General features: G+C 24.5%; 1 protein-coding gene across 1 annotated transcript in view; it reads right to left on the reverse strand.

Annotated features, from left to right (window-relative positions):
• Window positions 1–1,106: 1,106 nt before the first annotated feature.
• Window positions 1,107–15,693, reverse strand: part of LOC129611257 (tripeptidyl-peptidase 2) — a 28,660-nt gene continuing 14,073 nt past the window's right edge. Inside the window, exons 14-18 of the mRNA XM_055524317.1 lie at window positions 15,558–15,669; window positions 10,282–11,322; window positions 8,786–9,101; window positions 7,316–7,523; window positions 1,107–1,589 (exon numbers count right to left, since the gene is read on the reverse strand). Coding sequence (XP_055380292.1) covers window positions 1,380–1,589; window positions 7,316–7,523; window positions 8,786–9,101; window positions 10,282–11,322; window positions 15,558–15,669 — 1,887 coding nt within the window. The 3' untranslated portion in view covers window positions 1,107–1,379. The remainder of the gene's footprint in view (window positions 1,590–7,315; window positions 7,524–8,785; window positions 9,102–10,281; window positions 11,323–15,557; window positions 15,670–15,693) is intronic.

Raw genomic sequence — 15,693 nt, forward strand, 5'->3', positions numbered from 1 at the left:
TATTCCAAAATCTTAAACAATTTTAAATTGATGTTAATATAAATAAAATTCAACACTAATTCGAAAATAAAATATTATTAGTGTGTAATTAATTTTTTGTAAATTTTATTGTAATTAGATTTAATTTCCAGAACAACAAAAAGTGTAAGAAGTAAGAAATATGATTACGATTTTAATCTGGTTGTGAACTTCTTCGCAAAACTGTGACTGTTTTATAATTAGGAAATAGGCATTTTAAGAAAATCTGGTCTTAATTTGATATTCATGTTTCTATCGCAAAATCTAACTATTGGCTTAAAATAGGCTGGTCGTTAGATTAGGTTTTTCTAAAAACGCAGCATGCATTGATTGACAAACTGCAAAAACTTATTATTTATTTTGTAGTAGTGAAAAATTTTTGCAAATCTTTAGCTAAGTTATACTTTTCTAGTACTAAGAAGACATAACTTTATTCATTTGGATTCAAAAAAGAAGACGGAAATTTCATAAACTATAAAACTACAAATTTATTTTAAAGAAAAAGTGAAGAAACGTAGTGAAGGTTTCAAAAAGAAGAAAAAATCTTACGACCAATTTTAATAAACTGATTGTGTCTATTTTTTCTCTATTGTACCTATTTTTAAAAAAATCAAATTTATTTTTAAAATAGAATTTGCAATTATAAAATTTTTAAACATGTGAAATAAATATGAAAAAATATCCAACATCGGGATTACACAAGTCTATTTAAAAAGTCAAAAATAATATCCTTTTCAATTTTCTTTTTTTACATTTCTTCTCACATTTTGTCCTTGATTCTGAATTCTTCATAAATTTCTTAATGTAATAATTATTATTCGCTATATTATTATTCACGATGACAAAATGAAAATATTTACATTTATCAATTAACTTAACCAATTTGCATTTTCAATAACATTTGGATTATTTAAGGGAAATATAAAATATACTCAAGTTAATTGGAAAATTTAAAATTTCCAAAATTAAATCCGACATATCATCTCATTAAGTTACAACAAAGAATATTTTATGTTTTTAAAAATTAATTATTTTTTTTTCATATATATTTTCAGAATATTTTGAAATGTTTACAAGGCTGTTTGATTTTTTTGCAATTTATTACACTTTGATTACAATTGAATTTTTAATTTTTTTAATTATAAACGTTTAAAATCATACTTTGCTTTAAATATTAATTGTAAAAATTTTTAATTTTTTTTTTTTTTTTTTTTGAAATAAAAAAGTAATTTAATATATTTTTAATATTATCCATATAAATGATTCTTATTTTTAATTTTTAAATTATATTATCAGTTTTTATTTTAAATGTTTCATATTTAAATTGTATAGATATAATATGCATGTAATTTTAATTTTTTTTAAAATGGCCGGTATCCATTTGGATTTGCTGAAATTATTGTCTTCTTTAATATATCAACAATATGATTCCATTTTTTGGACTCCGAAATTGAACACAATTCTTCCAAATATTCACGATTTAGTTTATCATCATACATTTTTTGTATAATCTTCATCATATTACCAAAACGTAAGTTTATATAACCATGCCATGCAGTGAAATTACATACCTGTACGAAAATTATATAAAAAAAAATCAATAATAATTAAATTTAAACTATTAAAATTTTTTAATTTTATAAAATTGTTGTTTAAAATACTTATAAAAATGTAATATTTTCGAAATCATTTCTATGTTCTTTACAAAAAAAAAAAAAAACTCTAAAATTAAATTATGCACAAGAAAATTTGTGGCAATACTTATAAAGGAAGACTGCCATAAATCAGAAGAAAGGACAGTAAAACTCTATCGACAGACCATAAAATTACAATTTAAGTTTTCTTCATAGAAATTGCTAATTAAAATTACGTGACGCAGTAAAAATATTCCAAGTTAAGTATAAAATGCCCTTTTTTTCTTCTTTATTTGTTATAAAATGACATTTTTAAATACAGAATCTGTTAATGAAAACACCATTTTCTAGATTTTCTTCTTAAAAAAAATATTTCTTAAAAATACTAAAATTTAAATTTTTTACAAAATTTTTGATATTCTGACCTTATTTTCCTAAAAAGTTATAAAAGAATAAATCACAAATGAAAAATATCCACTTGTTAGCTTAAACAATAAGAACTTAGAAAGTTCATTAGGTTCTTACAAGAAAGAGATTATTTTTAATTGATGATTACAACGGGGTTGAATTTAACTTTGTTATAATTTTTTATGCAACAATTATGTACTTTCAAAGACGAATATTACAAAATGTTAAAAAAATTTGGATCAAACCAGTAGTTTCTAAAATAACACTTTTGAATTGAAAATTTTGTAGAAAACAATCGTCTAATATTTGAAATACGCACCTACATAATTATTATAGCAAAATTATCATGTTATGAAAATGAAATTGCATACTTTTCGGGGTATGAACTAAAATTAAGAGGAATAATGATATTAGTTAGTTTTTTACTTTTATACAAATTTAGAAAAGCTTGTAGTACCGGAAAAATAATAAAACGAAATTCGAAATTTTGCTAACTTTGAGATTATAAGCATCTGCAGCTAATTGCCTAAGAGAAAATCGATATTTTAAACTTGCAAATGTTTTAAACAGTTAATGTTTTGCGATTGGAGAAGCAAGAGAATCATTTTTCTATGTTTGAGAAAACTCAAAAATGTTTGTGGTTTCGATACAATAAATTTCCAACCAATCGTATTCTTAAAATTTTGATGGTGGATAACTTTTAAGACGAGAAGATAAGTAAATATTTTTTTCCCATAGAAATGTTTTCCGAAAAAATAAATGTATATAAAATTCCTATCTATTTTTAATCCATAAAATTTCAGCTTATCTCAAAGGATGTACATGTTTTGTGAACAGATGGACGAAATGAAACTAATAAACAGATTTTTTTCCAATTATACTGGAAATGTTCTAAAACAATTAAAATACGCTTTTCTTTCCGCACTAATATCGATCAAGATTGTTGACCAAATTGGTTTATTTATTTTTTATCACAAACGTTTTATACAAATCTAGTCCTTTATTACAAAATTGTATCGCTTTTTAAAGTAAACCTGAGAGATACAACCGAAAACCAAATATTTTATTAAAAAAAAATAATAATTTTTTTTTTAATTAACAAATTTTTTGTTATTCTTCTCTTGTATCTTTTACGGCCTATAATTAGGCTATTTATTAACCTGTAGGGTATTTTTAAATTATTATTTATTTATTATTTTTTGAACAAACTTTTAAACACAAAATAATTAAAAACAAAAAAAAAACTGAATGAAAGCAAATAATTTTTTCAATTTAATAAATAATTTATTGAAATAAATTTCCTTGACTTTTTTAATATTTATTTATATAAAATTTTTATTTATATTTTCCAAGTTACAATTTATATACAAAGTGTTCTATTATATTCTGTTTTTGAAAACAATTGAGTACAATTATTTTGTTATGATGACAGAATAAAAAAAATTTAAGTTTTGGATATCGACTTTTCATGCAGTGAAAGTTTTTGGTCGCAATAATCAATTTAATTTGGGCAGAATTTTAAAAGCCGTAATTAGGGAAACGAAAAATTAATTGAAAAATACTCACTAATTTGAATGAAAATATAAAACCAAAACTTAAATGTCTTAAATTTAGTTTCAAAATTGTTAAGAAAAAAATTAGAAACGTCTCATTTCTCAGCTAATTCTTGTGTTATTACAGTAAAGAGGATTCTTACAACAAATATATTAAGGCCCTGAACTACACGCAGAAAATAAAATTAACAATGAATGCCTTACCTAACTGTAAATTCTTTTCGGGGATCAGTGACCTGCGACAATTTTTTTGTTTGCCTGTTACAACACTTTTTCTTGCTATTTATTAAATTTATTGTGTATTTAAATAAAATTTTAAATTAATTGCAACACTTTTTCTTGCTGTACTTTTCAAAGCAAATGGTTAATTTGAAATAAATATAGCTCACAATATTGTTTTCCTATGGAAACAAAATTAAATAGAAAGAAATCTGATATGGCCAGCAAAGAACCGAAAGCAAATTGCAACAAAGTGCTTTCTGGTTTTGAAAATTCCTTTTTTTCATATTTTAAGAACGGTACTAAACTTTTAGTAAACATATGAAATCTTCTTCGACTGAAAAGATTTTCATGAAATTTTATATGTAAGTTTGTTTTAGCTATGTCACGAATTGACTTTCGGGATATATCAGGCCTTGGGAACTGGATTTTTGGCAGGACAATTTTACATTTTTGCCCATACAAAGAAAAATATTCAACCAATTTTTTTGAAATTTAATATTCAAATTTGGAGTGCTAAAAAACTTAAGATATAAATTTTTTGGAACGATTGGGGAAACCAAACTGTTACATGTTACATTTTTTACCATATATGCAGAACGGGTTGATGGAATTTCTTGGAATTTGATATTGAGTTCTCGTTGTTACCGAAACTAACTGGCGACCTTTTCAGCGAATTCGGATAGCACAAAGCGGAGGCTCTACTCAGAGCCAAATTTACATTTTTCTAGGCATGTCAACTAAAAACTTACTTACACCATAAAAATTGAAAAGAAATGTTTAAAAGGCATTTTTATAATCTTCTGTAACAATTTCACTTAACTAGACAATACGCGTTGCGGTCGGTTATGTGCTGACCACTTCAGATTTTTTTTAATTGTCACCATCATTTTTCAACTTCAGTATTTTATTAAAATACTTGTAGAAATCAGAAAACTTTTGATTTCATTTTTATCTATAATATTAAAGATAAAAAGAAACGTGTGTGTGTGTGTACATAGTATCTTTTTTTTTTTTAAAAAACGATTTTCGCACTTATCCAAAAAATGGATTTGTCGGAATTATGATCTAGAAAAAATGTACATGCTTCCCTGTACAAATACCATAAAGGCTGTTTTTAAATTTTTCGAAGCTGAGAAATAACAATTTATTTTCTAGATAACTAAATTCAATATTTTTAAGGCCTAACTAAGTAAAAACAATTGTGAGGGTCCCATTTTTTTAAGGGACACTTGTGATGCTTTCACAAAGAAATAAATTTTGGTTTGAATGCATTTGAATGCAAATTAAAATCAATTACAAATTTCGATACAGTTTTGTAATAAAAGAAATTCATCTTTATAAATTTCATATTTTAAAAACAATAACTGCCTAAAATGTATTCCTTAAATCTAAAGCCCGTAATTACAAAATTTAAAGTTTTCTTTTAAAACTTTACAAGTTTTCTAATCAAATTAAACTTTTATGAAACAATAAAAATTTCAATTAATTTTATTTTTCTTTGCATTATTACAATTAACTATTTTTTATTTATTTCGTCACATGTTCTAAAATAAATTTCATGACCTAAAAAATTTTAAATTATAAGAGAAAACAAAATTTATTCCAAATTTCAATAAGGCAAAAACTTGTGCAAAACTAATTAATTATTTTGAAAAAATATTTTTTCCCATACCTATTAAGTTAAATTTTAATTTATGTTATAAAACGAAATTAAAAATAGAAAAAAACAATGTAGGCAATGAAACCTTTGGTTTCGAAAAAAGCGAATTTTCATTAATTCATGAATTTAAGTTTGGAAATGGTACTTATATAGCACCTTTAAATAAAAATTAAAATAATTTGCGAATTAATTTAGTCGAAGCATGAATTAAATATCTGAAGCTGAAATATCGAAGAAGCTAAATTAAATATTTTAACCCAATTGTGGTGAAAACTATGGAAACTAATGAAAGGAAAAGACATTTTGCTTAGTAAAATAAGACACATATATCAGTTAATTTTTATCGATATAGAATAATTTCGTAATAATTTTTCTTCTGTAGAATATAGAATACAGAAGAAAAATTATTACGAAATTTGGCGGACATCTACTTTAATATTTAGTTATAGTTCCTTTTGGTAAAAGAAAATAAATTGCTAGCCTAACATATTTACAAAATTTACAATTCGAGTACAGCTTCAAGAGCTATAATTTGATAAAAATTTTCACTTTCTAACTAAACGAAATGATAAATGCAGAGATAGAGTGAAATTAATAGGCAAATTTTTTTAAGAGTATTTTTTACAAATGTGCCTAAAAACAATTTTGATTAACTTTATTAAATGATACAGAACAGAAATCGGATACTTAAAATGCTAATATAAAAGAATATGAAGGAAAAAGGAAAACATAAATACGCCTCCTTTATAGTATGCAAATATTATTTGAATATTAAATAAATATGAAAGTTAGAAACAGGGTGTTACACAAATAAAATCAATCTTATAAATAATTGAATATGAAAAAGCAATAAACAAACGAGCTGTTAGAATAAAGCTAAACTAACATTATAATTTCAAAATTTTGGATTTAATAATATGAACTCCATAAATTACGCGAAACCCAATTAAGATCATACAAAAATTACAAATTTTTTTAGAAGAAAAACCGAAATATTTCTGATTTCTATTTCTACTAGTTTAGAAAATTATACAGTTTTAGAAAAAATTAAACTATTTAAAAACAATTTAAATTAAAATATTTTGGTACATCAAATACACCCAAATCCGACAGGTTGTTATATGTATAGAATACAACATCAACGACTATAACTTGATTTATTAACGACGTTAACGATCTGATATTGCCAATTTTCTAGTAATTTCATTCGCAGCGCAGTGAGTTGCACATTTAATGTATTTTGATAAGAATGATAATACCACTTTATACTGCTTTTTTGTTTTTACAAAAATCATAACTATTTTTTGAATTTTAGAATTTAATTTTCTGTTTTAAAATTAAAAAAAAGTTTTCAAACACTTTGTTTCTAATAAAAAATATTTTTATACCTTTATTTAATTTAAACTAATTGTATTTACATACCTACAAAAGTATGTATGTATATGTATATATAAAAAAAAATTTGAATAATTTAAATCAGAAATAAACAAAATCTATAGAAATAAAATTTTTACATATAATAACCATCGATTTTACAAAAAAAATGCATATTTATAAATTGTTATGCATATTATATGCTATGGTGCTTATATTGTTAAAATTTTTATGATTTTATTCATTGTATAATAAAATTTTTTTTTTTGAATTTTAATTAATAACCCGTAAAACGTATATGTATGTATACATACATATATAAATAAAAATATATGTATATGGTTATGCTTTATTCAAAAAATTTAAAAAATATATTTATATAATAATTTTAATTTAAAAAAAATAGAATAAATATTAAATTCTATAAAAAATGAAAACTTTTCTACCTTTGAATCGTTCATATCAATGAATTTACTAATTTCCATGTAAATATTATCAATAGAATCCAATTGTTCGGGCGTAAAGATTGTATTAATTGTTGAATTAATGTCCAATAAATTTGATGGAGTCTTTTCAAGGATCATTTGCTTACATGTATAGACACCTTTTTTAACTAATGCATCCAATAAAGTTGTCTTTTGTTTATCCATATTTCTGTACCAAACAAAAAAAAAATACAAAAAAATTAAATAGAATTTTTAAAGTAAAATAATAAAACACTTTAATTTGTTTATTTTATTCTACTTTCATTTTTCAATTTAAATTTAACCGAATAAAAATTTTAATTAAATTTACTAAAAAAAATAAAAAATCCATTTTTATATTTAATTTTGAGCAACACATGTTGTATTTCTCCGTTATAAATCACAAAACAATAAAATTAATAAATAATAATTTGTACATAATAAAAGCAATATGTGTGATATGCACAATCATATAGCTGCAATATACATATATAAATAATATATCCTTATTTGTATTTACTAGATATACATATGTATACTGTATATACATTTTCTTTTTTTTTTTAATTAATAACACGTGTCCTTTATATTATTAACATAAATATTTTTAAAATGTTATTCACCTGAAGCGTTAAATATTTCTACAATTTAATTAACATAATTAATTAATTATTATTCTGTGCACGAGTTCTTCTCTTCAAAAAAAAATTTTGCAATTGCAATTAAATAATTTATTGGTTCACTTTATACGATATCTACATATAATGTATTGAATGCTGATTTTTTTTTATAATTTATTATCAGTTTAAGGAAAACATTTTGGTATATATAATATTTATTTCTTAATCATTTTGGAGATAATGAAGATTAATTATAAATTAATTATAAAATTATTGGAAACCAAAACAAAAAATCTGATTTGGTCAGCACATAAGCGAACGCAATGTGTATTGTATAGTTAAGTGAAAGTGTTTCAAAATACAATAAAAATACTTGTTAAATAATTCTTTCACGCGGTCGATCAAAGCTTATATATGAAATTTCAAGAAAATCTGCTGAATAGTAAAACAGACCCGCTAAAAAGTGCAGTTCCCGGGGCCTGATATATCCCACAAGTTGACCAATCCGTGCCACAGTCGAAATAAGCTTACAGATAAAATTTCATCAAAATTGGTTCAGCCGAGATACACGCGTACACACAGATCGACAGACCGACAAACCGACAGGTTGCTAAAAATAGTTTATTTACACTTCCCTACTATGGAGAAGTGCATTTCCACCGAAAACTCGATATGCAAAATTTGTTGCCATCACACAACCTAACTATTGTATACATAATACGGTCGGTAAATATATTACTTATTCATCAAATATAACTCTTAAAAGATTCATGTTTTCTATTACTTAAACGACATTCTATTAATTTAACAATATAACTAAAACTATACTTACGTTTTGATTTTAGCAGCATCCGGTCTCATATCAGTCTTCATGCCATAATAAATCAATAATGCATTCGTATCAGTTTCAGTTATAACTTTATTTGCACATTCAATAATTTTTTTGCAGTGTTCAATTAATTTTTTCACATCACTGGAACTACCATCATCTGTTGAAACATTTTTCATACTCTTATGAAATGTCATTGGTAAATTCGATTTATATTCTGTTGCAACTTCAAGACTTTGCATAAACACTGTATGAACTGGTAAATATTTTGGATGATTTTTTAAAACTTCATTGTAAATTTCTTCAGCTTGTTCAAGATCTGAAAAAAATATAAAAAAAAAGTAACAATTTTTATCAAGTTTATCCAAAGTCTTGTATCCCAGATGTTGATTTACATGTACAGAAACAACGAAAAATGAATTGAAATTTAACTATTCTTTTGCAAATACCCAATTCTGATATTAAATGAACAGATATAAATTCATAAAAGATAAATCATAAAGTATAAAATTATGATTGAAAAAATTTATGAATTCAAAACTCAAATTGAATATTATTATAAATAGGTTAAGTAGAATAACGCCTGTAGTAAGAATTGAAAATAGTGAAAAACGCAATTATTATATATTGACTTTGGAAAGCCAAAAACAATTCCGGACGAATTTCTTGGGATTTCCAAGTATTCCTTTTTGAAGTTTTATATGGCATGTTGGAGCCATTGCGTCAATCATGTTGGAATCGTTGCTCTCAATTTCTGTATTTCTTCCTAATCTTTCAAACGTAAATTACTTTAAAATTAATAAATTACTAAATAATAATGACAAAAGTAGTAAATTAAGAAATATGTACTTAAGTACTCGTAGTGTCAACAACTTTTTCTTAAGTTTCTAAATCAAAATACTAGAAGAAACTTTAATTTTGCTTTATAAAAGTCTGAACGACTTTGAAAGCTCGTTTAATCAGTTCGATTGGTTATAATCAGCATACCAGTGGTTTCCGAATTTTCAACCCGAATTTTATTCGTTGATTCGACGAAGCTAGTACTTTACAAGTTTTCATTGATCAAAGCTGTTTCAAACATTTTTTTTAAGAAAATCCTTAAATAATCGAAAATTCTAAAATTCTAAATTCATTAAAATTAAAAATTCTTACAAAAAAATCTTAAGGATTGATTTTGCTTAAATTTTAGTCGTGGAAAATTTAATTGACATCAATTCTCCTAACTAAAACGTTTATATAATACGCAAAATTTGTTACTTTGAAGTCTTAATTCACTGAAAATTAGTTCATCAATCTAAAGCCAAACAATGGGCTACTCAAAAACAATTATTTTTTTATATATTAAATAATCTTTGATACCAGACGCACATTCAGCTTAACATATTTTTATTTTATGTTTATTTGCAATCTTTGCGACATTAATCTTCCGTACTTAATATAAGGTGTTCTGAAAATAAACTTAAACCGATACATTAAAAAAAAAATTATATGTAACTTACCAACTTTTGTAATTTGAGAACATAGAAAATCTCTCAAATTATCCTTGTATTCATCGGCTTTAGTTTTACTTTTTTTTTGGCTAGCATCACTATTTCCTCCATCCGAAGTATTAGAATTACCATTATTTCCATTATTATTGTTAGGCGATGTCGTATTCGTGGAACAGGCAGTGTTATCCTTATCAGTGTTATTGTTGCTTTTCAAATTATTCGCATTGTTATTGTTTGAACTAGTATTACTGTTGCTGTTATTGTTACTAGTGCTTGTATTATTAGTGCTACAGGAATTGCTATTACCATTACTTTTTTTTGCTGCTGTTGGCATTCCATCCGGTAATATATATTTAAATGATTGTGTATCAACTTTTCGACCGTATTCATCTTTAACAAAAGTTAATGTACCATTCAGCCAAGAGCATGGTATTGGTAAACCAGCCTTCTGTAAACGTTCGGTCTGTAATGGGGCTAAATAATGTGTTTTCACAATATCTGCTTTTAATGGTGGTGAACTTGTTGATGCTTTCTTTCCATATACAACAGCTTGATTATAATGATCATAGAAATCCATATTAATAGCATTAGACAATTTGAATATAGCTAACATATTAATTTCTTGAATTTTCTCTAACAATTCTTTTTTTTCATGGCGCACTTGTAAGCGTATTGTATAATCACCTTTCTCTAATTTATGATATGTTGAATTAGAATAAGCATCACCATTTGCAATCATCATTTTATTTGAATCAAATAACATCCAAAATTGTGATTCAAATTCCGATTCATAAAGGACGGTCGATAAAATTGGAGCATGTAAAGCAATTTCTTGAGCTTTTGTTACATGTAAATTATATACTAAAAGATTTTGGTATATTTGTCTACCAGATGGAATAACATCACGTTTCTGACTTAAAGGTGATATTTTTGTTTCAATTGGTTTTAAAATTTGTGTAGCGGTTTTAAATTGTAAATTTGGTGATATTTCTTCTGTTGTTAAGCCAGTTGTATCAATGCGATGAATACCATTTGCTGCTATCATTGTATCTATATAATTTAAAAGAATAAATAAAGGAAACAATTTTTAAAACTTTTATTATATTTTTTTTTTTTAAGTTATTTTATAATTTTTGGTTTACAGGTAGAAATCAAAAATTCAAATGAATGTAATAAAAATTTTGAGTACAACTTCCTTTTTCGTATTCAAGGATTTACATATGCTTAAAAATCTCTATTATTTACTACATAATTTTTTCCTAGAAAAAAAAAGTATTATGTATTTGCAAATATTAAGTTTCAAACAATCTGGGAAATACATGTAAAAAGGATTAATTTTTATCTTTTGTTATGGAAAAATTTGTTATCAAGGATTTCGTAATTCAGAAATTTTTAAATTTTTACATTGTGTAATTAGAAATTTCTGTTTTTTTCTTTTAAAATGTAAAAATGTAAAAAATTTAAATTTGAAAACCAAAATATTGTACAAATATATAAAAGATAGGACAAATAAAATCTCTAAAATATCAACTAGAAAAAACAACTTTTTATTTTAACGTTATGTTAAATAAGTTAAATTTGGTTTGTAATATTGAGATGGAAATTTTTGAATACGTACTAAGTCTAACTGAACGTGTCTCTATCTGACTGTGTATTATAAACCTATCTCTCTAACTTCTAGTATCTGTCTTGATCTTAATTTGTAAAAAATAAATTGTAATGTAGCACTGTTTTCAGTGTTGAACTTTGAAAAATTCTTCAATTCAAATTTTTTTCATTAATATGCCAAAATAGATTAAACTCGTTATCTCGCTACTTTTTTAAGTTCCTAATTTGAAATATGCTTGTGATTTGTTTACAATTAATAACCAATTTTAATTTTTCGAAAAAAGTTCATTTTCCGAATTTATTTAATTATTGAAAACTTAAAAGTTTTAATATTTTGAATTACATTTTCAACATTATGTATAACTTCCTCTTTTTTGCATTTAAATTATTTTCATATGATGTGTTTTTTCCCTAATTACTAAAAACTTGTCAATTAGCACTTTGATAATGACCGTGAAATTGAAATTCGTACGTATTAAACTATTAAACAAATCAACTCGAAACGTTTAAATTATATTACTCAGTAATTGTATTTTTCTTGATTTAAATTCAAATTTCGAGGAAAATATAAATATGAATATGTACATATATAATTTACAAAAGCATAATAACATGCATTTAACAAATTTACAATGACAAAGACAAAGTGGAAGAGATTTTAGCGCTCTATTGTCCAATTTTCCATTTCAAATGGTTGTACGTACTCGATAAATTGATTTTAAATTAAAAAAAATAAGTTTTAGAAAAACGAAAGCTTACCGGAAGACATCCTTGTACAACAATTCCAATAATTATATCTAAATTTTACATCATCTAAAAAACACAAACTTATAAGAGTAACTTGTACAATTAACGTGAATCTCATATTTTTTTTTTGCGTAAAAATATATTGCCTCTTCAGGTGCTCAAGTATCTTTAAAATCGTATTTATTTGCTTTCAGTGTAAGAATTCCAATTTTCATATGAATGCATAAAACATTAGAGTCACACTTTTTGTGCTCTATATGAACTTTATAAAAACTGGTTTTCTTCTCAGAAGAAAGCGAAAATTTTTTCATCGTTGATGGCTAAATATATGATTTAAATCGATAACAACTGCAAAAAGTTGTTAACTGCTAAGATCTAAGACAACATAACTTCAATATTATAATACCAACTTTAATAATTTTTTACTATTCTCCATACCAAAGCGAACAATTAACCGCTAAATACCTATTGCAGAACAGAAAATTTTATTATAAAATGGTGCATTAAATTCGGATTGGCTTGGTTCTTTTATTGCAATATATTGCAAAAACAACACCCAAATATTTCAAAATTTGAAACAATATTGAAGCGACTAGCGACAAACTTTAATTCGTTGTTTATTAATCCTCAACGAAAACCAAAAAAAGAATATGTAAATGTTTTCCTCTTTTAGTAAAATAATTAATATCTTATAACATTTAAATTTATTTATTGAAAAATATTTATTCACGTTCAATTCCCTGTTTACCAACATTAAAGAATAATAGTCTATCTTTACTCACAAAAGAAACTTGATATTGAAAGAAGGACATGACATATTAAGGATACTTACAGTACAATTAAAATTCTTTTCAAAAGCGAGTTATAAATGGCATAGCAACAGCCAAACAAAATGAAGCGAATTCCAAATGATAAAATCTTTTAAGTGGAATTTGTTTTGTCCTAATGAGCTGAGAAAAAATTCTTAAAATGTTGTTATCTACTTTAGCACATTTTCACAAAAACTCAAAAATATTTGCGTATTAGTTTCACACTATCTGCCTGTCTGTACAATAAACTATACTGTATGCTTCCAGATAAAAAGCAGATATTTTGCATTAAAATCTTATTGAAAGTACGATAATGTGAAAACAGTAATATTCCAAAACAAAATTTTTACATCTGCCCTTTTTTTATTCAAATTATAGCACCAAAAGCCCTGAAAATTTCTACAATTTACTGCATTCACAGTGAAAGAAGTTCTCGAATCCTGTACACTTTGAACAGGTTTCAAATTGTCAAATTGACAATTTGAAACAGTCACTTAAAATAATCTCTATCTACTAATTTAGTGTTGCCACAGCAAACGTCTCCTATATCAAACAAATACGATATCCTTAACTAAAGTAATCAGCCATCTAATTTAATCTTCATGTCCTTATAACAAAATATGTCCTTTTTTTTCCTTTACATTATAATCAATAGAAATTTCAAAGACATTGAACACAAATAACTCCAGATATTTAGAATTAAGCCCTAAATTTAAGTTTTTAAGAGGAAAATTTGCTATTTTACAAACCATCAGTTTAATTGACTACAATTTTTTTTTACTAATTAAGACAAAAAAAATCATTCCAACTCATTGGTACTATTACAGGTAGTTTTTAATTCTTTCATTTAAAATTCCAAACATGAAAAAAGAAAAAGAGAAACAAACTTTTCAGATTTTCACTCCTCAAAGTTACAAAATTATCTTTTATTTTTATTTTCATTTCACTTTAAAAAAAATAAAAATCCGTGACTTTTCGTAATTTTCCCGACTTATTTTTATTAGAATTTTGTATAAGTAATAAAGATTACGCAATTTTAATCTCAAATGCAACTTTTTTCGCAGTTTACTCAAATGGGAATTTTAGAAACATTTGAGGAAAACATACACAGATTGGAGGCAAACATACTTTTTTATATTTCTGTTTTCCGTTACTAGGTGAATAAAAATTTAAGGAATTTTCACTTCAATTGACTGGTTATTTAAGCGTAGATTGTTTTCAGGCCAAGTTGTTAAGATATTCGAAGTGAAAAATTAACTTTTATATTTGAAAGAGTAATGTATGTTATTTTTATTGGCAATATTCGCCCAGAATGGGATTTTCTGTAAGTCAGAGGAAAGGGAAGGGTTTTGTATTCAAGTGTATTTTTAAAACTTCAAAGGTTCTGATTGGACATAATCATCCACTCGAGTTTTCTATTTTATAAATGAGGTTTTTTTAATAATTTTTACTTTTAAAACTAAATTTAAAATAAAAAAATAACAGATTTCAATTAAATTTCTTCCAAATCAAAATTTTTGAATTTAGCAAAAATTTATTCCTTCAATTAAACCCGAAATAAATTTTCATGGAATTTCAATAATTAGAGGAGAAAGAAGCTCACCGTGAACAAAGAAATTATATTTTAGAAGTAATGAAATTTTCTTGAAATTCTTTAAAAAAACATTTTGGTAGATTAAACTTTAATCCTTCCCATTTTTTTAATTGATTTGTAGCTTCAAACTCGGGAAAATAAAAAGAAAAACAAATAAAACTATGGTTTTCTTTTTCCCTCAAGAAGCTTTATACAACTCCATTCTTTTACGTTTGCTCCTTTCTTCGTTAATCCTTCAAGTTTCAATTTATATGTGTATTTAAATATAAATTGGAAAAAATATATTCAAGTTTCATATTCCTCATGTTCTTTTAAATGTTCTTATGATGCACAACGTGATTCTGAAAGTTTTGTAACTTTTATTGCAGTAAATTCATTGTGAATCACATTAGGAATTTACAAATAAGCCTGGTTTTCTAGTATATCTTGAAAATTTAGTTGAATACCTCGAAAATTTTGAAAATTTAGTTGAATGCAAAAGTTTATAAAGTTCAATAAATAATTTAAATTTTTTTTTATGAACTTACTTGCGCTGGGCGAAATTATTGATATTCCATGGAATTCAAGTGAATATTTAAGTTGTGTTTCACCATAATTTGACCAATATTTTGCTATACAAAGTTCAAGAATATTATTTTCCTGTAAAGAAAAAAAATCAAAAAA

The sequence above is a fragment of the Condylostylus longicornis genome, unplaced genomic scaffold (assembly GCF_029603195.1).
Source record: "Condylostylus longicornis isolate FDR11 unplaced genomic scaffold, ASM2960319v2 ptg000048l, whole genome shotgun sequence".
Taxonomy (NCBI): Eukaryota; Metazoa; Arthropoda; class Insecta; order Diptera; family Dolichopodidae; genus Condylostylus; species Condylostylus longicornis.